The sequence below is a fragment of the Hylobates moloch genome, unplaced genomic scaffold, assembly GCF_009828535.3.
Source record: "Hylobates moloch isolate HMO894 unplaced genomic scaffold, HMol_V3 SCAFFOLD_1, whole genome shotgun sequence".
NCBI lineage: Eukaryota > Metazoa > Chordata > Mammalia > Primates > Hylobatidae > Hylobates > Hylobates moloch.
The window spans coordinates 105,649,485-105,657,443 of NW_026652276.1; the positions used below are offsets into that span (position 1 = coordinate 105,649,485).

Below are 7,959 nucleotides of genomic sequence, written 5' to 3' on the forward strand. Positions count from 1 at the left end.
ACATGCACATGTATGTTTATTGCGGCACTATTCACAATAGCGAAGACTTGGAACCAACCCAAATGTCCAACAATGATAGACTGGATTAAGAAAATGTGGCACATATACACCATGGAATACTATGCAGCCATAAAAAAGGATGAATTCATGTCCTTTATAGGGACATGGATGAAGCTGGAAGCCATCATTCTGAGCAAACTATCGCAAGGACAGAAAACCAAACACCTCATGTTCTCACTCATAGGTGGGAATTGAATAATGAGAACACTTGGACATAGGAAGGGGAACATCACACATTGGGGCCTGTCATGGGTTAGGGGGAGAGGGGAGGGATAGCATTAGGAGATACACCTAATGTCAATGACGAGTTAACGGGTGTAGCACGCCAACATGGCACATGTTTACATATGTAACAAACCTGCGTGTTGTGCACATGTACCCTAGAACTTAAAGTATAATAATAATAAAAAAGAAATTTAGAGGCTGTTTCAATTTGTGTCATATTTCCTTGAGGACAGTGCAAGACATGAAGTGGAGTCCTTTAGGCTTTGTTTTTGGGAGGACCGGTGTAACAGCCTCTGGCAGAGAGCAAGAAATAGAAACATGCTCTTATGAAGGAGAGAACCAAGGTTTTACATAAGCTTCTCAATGCCTTACTTGTGAGAGAATCAGGATAACTTTAAGATCTAAGAATCTATTACTTTAAAAAGTTGGTCATCAAGAATTTTTTTTGTCTTGTATTTTGTTTGTTTTTGTGATTGTCTAAATGGGGGAATTTGATTATGATATTTTTATGTGTAGCTTTCTGGAAAGGGTGGCGTTGGTGTCTTTGCTTCTAGGTTTCCTCCTGTCCTCCCTGGCTGCTCTGTGGTAGTGCCCTTTGTTGGTCCCTCTTCTCTCCCCAGAACTGTAAGTGTTGTAGGACTCAGTCCATGGTCCTCCTCCCTGTCCTGTTAGCCCCAATGCTTGCTTTGTCTGAGTTGATGGCAGCCATGTTGCTCGAGCCAAACACTTTGTAGAAATCATTGAGCCCTCTCACTCTCTCATACACTACATCCAATCCATTTGAAAATCCCTCTTGACGATACCTTGAAAGTAGAGCCAGCTGATCAACTTTGCCACCTCCACTATTATGCCACCTCCAGTGTCACCACCTTGGTCCAAGCCACCGTTTCCTTTTTGTATTATATTATAGTCTGTCGGCAGATTATCCTCGCTCCTTGCCCCTCTGTTCTCAGTGGAGAACCCGATGTAATCTACTTAAAACAAAAATTAGTTTATGCCACCCTCTTCTCAAAATCCTGCATTGGCTACCCATGTGACTCAGGTTCCCTAGACATAATCAGGCAGGCTCCCACCTTGGGGTCTTTCCTTCGACTGGAATGCTCTTCCCTCTTTGCCCTCTTGGCCTACTCCCTCACCTCCTCCAACTACACTCCCCTTTTTTAGCAAGACTTATCCTGACCAGCCTGATTGACAAGGCAGCCTGCCTCTTTTTCCTGTTGGCACCCCACATCTTCATTGCCCTGCACTTTCTTTACTTTTCTACGTGCTTATCACCTTCTTTTTTTTTTTTTGAGACGGAATCTCACCCTGCTGCCAAGGCTGGAGTGCAGTGCAGTGGCGAGATCTTGGCTCACTGCAACCTCCACCTCCTGGGTTCAAGCAATTCTCCTGGCTCAACCTCCTGAATAGCTGGGATTACAGGCACCCGCCACCACGCCTGGCTAATGTTGTTGTATTTTTGGTAGAGACGGGGTTTCACCATGTTGGTCAGGCTGGTCTCGAACCCCTGACCTCATGATCCACCCGCCTCAGCCTCCCAAAATATTGAGATTACAGGCGTGAGCCACCACGCCTGGCCCAAAACTTCGTCTTTACCAAAAATTTTAAAAAAATTAGCCAAGTGCGGTGGCATATGCCTGTGGTCCTAGCACCTGAGGAAGCAGAGGTGGGAGGGTCACCTGAGCCCAGGAGATTGAGGCTGCAGTCAGCTTGATCACATCACCGCACTCCAGCCTGGGTGACAGAGGCAGACCTTGTCTAAAAAAAATAAAAGTAATTGAATTTATTTTTCAGTTCACAAAATAAAAACATTTGCAGCTAGCATGTTTTGAATGTGTATGTGCTGGGCCTGGCACCCCATTAAGTATTTCATGTAGCTTATTTCATTTAATTGTTGTAATAGCTGTATGTGTGTGTGTAAAATCTCCATTTTAAAAATCAGGGAATGGGCTTGGAGAGGGTGAGAGAGTCTTGACCAAGGATATAAAACTACCTTCACAGTGGAGCTAGAGTGTGAACCCAGTGCATCTGAATCCCAGTGGCCGGGGCCTAGCCGATGCTCCTTCCACTTTCTGAGTTTTAGGTTGGTTTTGGAGTTCAGGTTCAACCTTCCTTTCTACTCAGCTGCTCATGGTGAGGATTATAGTTAATGATATGCTTTTCGAAAAGCAAATGTTATGCTTAATGCTGAGTTGTCTTGGCAACATAGAATGAGCTTCAGGATCAAATTTTATTTAAAAACCTTGTTTTACTTGAGTTAAGATCTTAGATTTCAATAACCTAAAAAATTATTCATCCATCCAAAAATACTGACACGAAATACATTCTTACAATTGCAGTTACATAGTCATAAAAGGACATCACTTGTCATGCTTAGATTGTTCTCATTTTGGTCTGCACTCTGTTGCTTTGATCTCTTGGGGATTTACTTGCACTTTGTGTTTTATTTTATTTATTATTTTGCATTAGGGGTACATGTGCATGTTATTTACATTGGCGTATTATGTACCGCGGGAATTAGGCTTCTCGCATACCCATTACTCAAATAGTGAACATTGTACCTGATAGGCAGTTTTTCAACTCTCACCCCGTCCCATCCACTTTTGGAGTCTCTAGTCTCTATTATTTCCATCTCTAGGTCCATGTGTACCCATTGGTTAGTTCCCACTTAAAAGTGAGAACGTGTGATATTTGGTGTTCTGTTTTTTAGTTCACCTAGGATGATGGCCTCCAGCTTCATCCATGTTCCTGTAAAGGACATGATTTTGTTCATTTTTATGGCTGCATAGTATTCCATGGTGTATATGTACCGTATTTTCTTTATCCAGTCAACCGTTGATGGATACTTAGGTCATGGTTTCATGACTTTTAGTTATTGTGAATAGTGCTGCGATGAACATACGAGTGGGTACAGGTTTTTTTTAATATAATGTTTTTTTTTTCTTTGGGTAGATACCCGGTAATGGGATTACTGGGTTGAATGGTAGTTCTATTTTTAGTTCTTTGAGAAATCTCTCCATAGAGGTTGAACTAATTTACATCCCCACCAACAGTGTGTAATCCATGCCAATTCTGTTGTTTTGCTTTAATAATAGCCATTCTGACTAGTATAAGATGATATCCCATTGTAATTTTAATTTGCATTTCTCTGCAAATGATTATTAGTGATGCTGAGTGTTTTTTTCACGTAACTTACACTTTTGTATTTCTAAGCTGTGGGAGAAAGAGAGAGAAAGAATTAGAGAGAGTGAGAGAGAGAGAGAGTGTGTGTGTGTGTGTGTGTGTGTGTGTGTGTGTGTGTGTGTGTGTGAAGCACAGCTGACACCAATACCTTAACTTAAACATACCTGGAGAATGACTGTGTGTTCTAAGAAGAATGTGTGTTCTGAGCTCTGAACTGGGAGATCCAGGAGTGGCCAACCTGGGGATTCATTCTCTGTTTTTTTCTGTGAAGGTTTTATTTTGGGCAGATCATTCTCTATCTATGAGGAACATCTGAACCCCTAGCCCTTCCTGTGGAATGCAGGTTGTACAGGGGATCAAGGCCCATTGTTTTGGGTTAAATAAAGTGGTGCCTGGTGGAGATCGCTAGTTGGTGGGGGGTACTAAGTGAAAATGCTGTATAAACTGCATGATTTTTTTTTTTTTCCAGACAGGGTCTTGCCCTGTTGCCCAGGCTAGAGTGCAGTGGCGCAGTCTCAGCTCACTGCAACCTCCGCCTCCCAGGTTCAAGTGATTCTTCTGCCTCAGCCTCCCGAGTAGCTGGGCCTACAAGCATGCACCACCACACCTGGCTAATTTTTGTATTTTTAGTAGAGATGAGGTTTTGCCATGTTGGCCAAGCTGGTCTTGAACTCCTGACCTCAAGTGATGCACCCACCTCGGCCTCACAAAGTGCTGGGATTACAGGCATGAGCTGCCGTGCCCAACCAAACTGCATGCTTTTTACAAGCAATTGTAGTTCTCCTGCCCAGCCTACTGCCACTGGACTGCCCTGTTTGTGAGTCCCTTCAATAAACCCTATGTCTTGGCCGGGCACGGTGGCACTTTGGGAGGCTGAGGCGGGTCAACATAGTGAAACCGCATCTCTACTAAAAATACAAAAAAAAAAAAATTAGCCAGGCGTGGTGGTGTGCGCCTGTAATCCCAGATACTGAGGAGGCTGAGGCAAGAGAATTGCTTGAACCTGGGAGGTGGAGGTTGCAGTGAGCTGAGATTGCGCCATTGCACTCCTGCTTGGGCAACAGTGCGAGACTCTGTCTCAAAAACAACAACAACAACAGCCCCTATATCTCGTTCACTGGCTCTGAATCTCTTTGCCAGCCCCTCACACGTGGTGCTATCCCTACTGAAGTCAATCAGGGTCTGGCGGAACAGTGTGTCTAAAATAAAATCACTTTCTGAAAACTGAGGCACAACTGAGCAGTGAAATTTAACTTTATTTCGCCCACGTTCTTTGTTATTGTTGTTAAGGTGACAGTGACTGGGATCGAATCAGTTTGATAAACCTGGATAAAGGTGGTAATAGCAAATCGTTAATGAATGTTTCTTGTGTGCCAGACACTCTGCTAAGGCCTTTACATGCATTATCTCATTTAATCCCCCCAAAAATTCTTCAAGGTCCTTACCGTTCGCAGCTAAGAAAGTTGTGTTTCAAAGATGGCCAATGATGGCTGGGCACAGTGGCTCACGCCTGTAATCCCAGCACTTTGGGAGGCCGAGGCGGGCAGATCCCGAGGTCAGGAGATCGAGACCATCCTGGCCAACATGGTGAAACCCTGTCTCTACTAAAAATACAAAAAATTAGCCAGGCATGGTGGCGGGTGCCTGTAGTCCCAGCTACTCGGGAGGCTGAGGCAGGAGAATGGCTTGAACCCAGGAGGCGGAGCTTGCAGTGAGCCGAGATTGTGCCACTGAACTCCAGCCTGGGCGATGGAGCCGCAACTGCATCTCAAAAACAAACAAACAAACAAACAAAACAAAGATGTCCAATAAGAGTTAGAGAAGACACATGAACACGCTTCTCCCCGAGGCCCAAGCTCCATGAGGAATCTGTATCCTGCAGAGAGAATGTATTCTTCAAAAGGAACCTAGAAATCATTGATTTAGAACTATCAGGAGTCAAGGCGATATATATTTTTTCTTTAACTCTTATTTTAAGTTCAGGGGTACAAGTGCAGGTTTGTTACATAGGTAAACTTGTGTCATGGGGGTTTGTTGTACAGATTATTTCATCACCCAGGTATTAAGCCCAGTACCCATTAGTTGTTTTTCCTGATCCTCTCCCTTCTCTCACCCTCCACCCTCTGATAGGCCCCAGTGTGTGTCATTCCCCTCTATGTGTTCATGTGTTCTTAGGATACATATTTTTGCCTATTTACACTCTTTCCGAGTCTTTCACATTCTCTGTTAGACTGAAGGACTTTTAGGACAGCGTATCTCTTAATGCCTTCCACATTGAGTCAAGAGCACTACCTGTCAAACCAAGCTGCATGCTGGAATCACACGGAGAGCCCTTTAGAAATCCTGATGCACGAGGCCCCTCCCCAGAGACTGTGATTTAATATGTTTGGGATACGGCCTGGACATTGGGATTCTTAAATGTTTTTTGGGTAATTCCAGTGTCCAGCTAGGATTCAGAACGAGTGGTGTGTGCTAGTGGCTACTAAGCTTGTCTACACATTGGAATCACCTGGGGGGCTTCAGAAACTGCGAATTGCCTGCACCCCTCCGCCAGAGATTGGCGTTTAGTTGATCTGAGGTGTGGCCTGGATTGTGGGAATGTTAAGATTCCAAGGTAATTCCAATGGGCAGACAGGTTGGGCTCCTCTGGTTTCATGCAGTGGCTTTTAGCCTTGGCTATACGTAACAATCATCTGAGAAGCTTTAACAAAACTTATTGCCCAGCCTTGCATCCACTCTGATGAAACAGACTCTTTAGAGGTGGACCTAGGTGGCAGTATTCTTTTTTTTTTTGGAGACGGAGTCTCACTCTGTTGCCCAGGCTGGAGTGCAGTGGCACCATCTCCTCTCACTGCAATCTGTGCCTCCTGGGTTCAAGCGATTCTCCTGCCTCAGCCTCCCGAGTAGCTGGGATTAGAGGCATCCACCACCACGCCTAGCTAATTTTTGCATTTTTAGTAGAGACAGGGTTTTACCATGTTGCCAGGCTGGTCTTGAACTCCTGACCTCAAGTGATCTGCCCGTCTTGGCCTCCCAAAGTGCTGGGATTACAGGTGTGAGCCACCGTGCCCAGCCTATTTTTGTTTTTTGAGACAGGGCCTCGCTCTGTCATCCAGGCTGGAGTGTAGTGGCATGATAGTGGTTCACTGCAGCCTCAATCTCCCAGACTCAAGTGATCTTCCCACATCAGCCTCCCAAGTAGTTGGGACCACAGACATGTGCCACCATGCCCAGCTATTTTTCTTTTTTTTTAATTTTTAGTAGAGACAAGGTCTCACTATATTGCCCAGGCTAGTTTTGAACTCCTGGGCTCAAGCAATCCTCCTGCCTTGGCCTCCCAAAGTGCTGGGATTACAGGTGTGAGCTACCGCACCTGGCCTGTAGAAGTATTTTTTGAAGCTCCTCAGGTGATTCCAGTATGAAGTATGAATTATGAAGTATTCCAGTATGAAGCCAAAGATGAGAATGATTAGGTCTCTTCTTTTTCTCTCCTATACAGCTTTGGACCAAACTACATCTACTTTCCCAGTTCAGGATACTTGAGGAATGACTGGTCTAGAAGAAGCTTGTTCTTATGCAGATATACTGAGTTCACTTTCTTAGATCAACAGGAAAGAATGCAAAGCTAAGCAAATTATGCAAAGGGATTTATTCTGCATTCCAAATAATTAGCTAACAAAGCTAGTTTTGCCTGCTTGTATTGATGTAGTTTAACTGGTACCAGAACTAAGAATGAGGTTACTGACTGATTTTTCTGATTTAATAATTTTAGTCCTGCCCTGCCCTTTGGCCTTTGTTTTGTATTCTTTGGTATCAAAAATGAATTTGCTCTATAAAATCAAAGCATCATTAAGAAAAATGTAAGTGACATCCTCTGTCTGTGCCTTATGTAGCTGGGTCCTTCTCACTGTAATCTCCAGGAGTACCGGGCGTCAAAGCGGAGCGCTTTGAAGAAGGAATGATGGTAAAGCACTGTGCATTGTCCCTTGTGGGAGAACCAATAATGTACCCAGAGATCAACAGGTTTTTGAAGCTACTCCACCAGTGTAAAATCTCCAGCTTCCTGGTCACAAATGCACAATTTCCTGCGGAAATCAGGTGAGTTCTCCAGCCTATGGAGAGATGCTGCTTGAATCTATGTTTCACTGCAAAGTAAAACTAATAGGCATTAATGCAATCAAATAGGATTTATTGATTACTTACTACATACAAATGTTGGGCTTTGGGAGGTGAAGATGGTCCCGCTCTTCAAAATCTGTTCTATTAGGGACAACAACATTAGTAAAAAGACTAGAGGCACAGTTAATGTTGCTAGGGGAATTCAAAAGAGAATGAATTTTTTTCCAAATGGGAGAGGCAGGGTAAAACTTGCCAGAGAAGCTGTCATTTAATTTTTTTTTTTTTTTTTTTTTTTTTTTTTTTTTGTTTTCTCCTCTTCCTCCCTTGCTGCGGGTGGGGTGGATGGGGAGGGGTTCCCGCCCCCGCTGCCCC

General features: G+C 44.0%; 1 protein-coding gene across 2 annotated transcripts in view; it reads left to right on the forward strand.

Moving 5' to 3' along the window:
- LOC116811966 (S-adenosyl-L-methionine-dependent tRNA 4-demethylwyosine synthase TYW1) overlaps nt 1-7,959 on the forward strand; it is a 269,724-nt gene that overhangs the window by 113,018 nt on the left and 148,747 nt on the right. For both annotated transcript variants that reach the window (XM_032757493.2, XM_032757500.2), the window contains exon 12: nt 7,389-7,566. In XM_032757493.2, the coding sequence (XP_032613384.1) occupies nt 7,389-7,566 (178 nt within the window). The remainder of the gene's footprint in view (nt 1-7,388; nt 7,567-7,959) is intronic.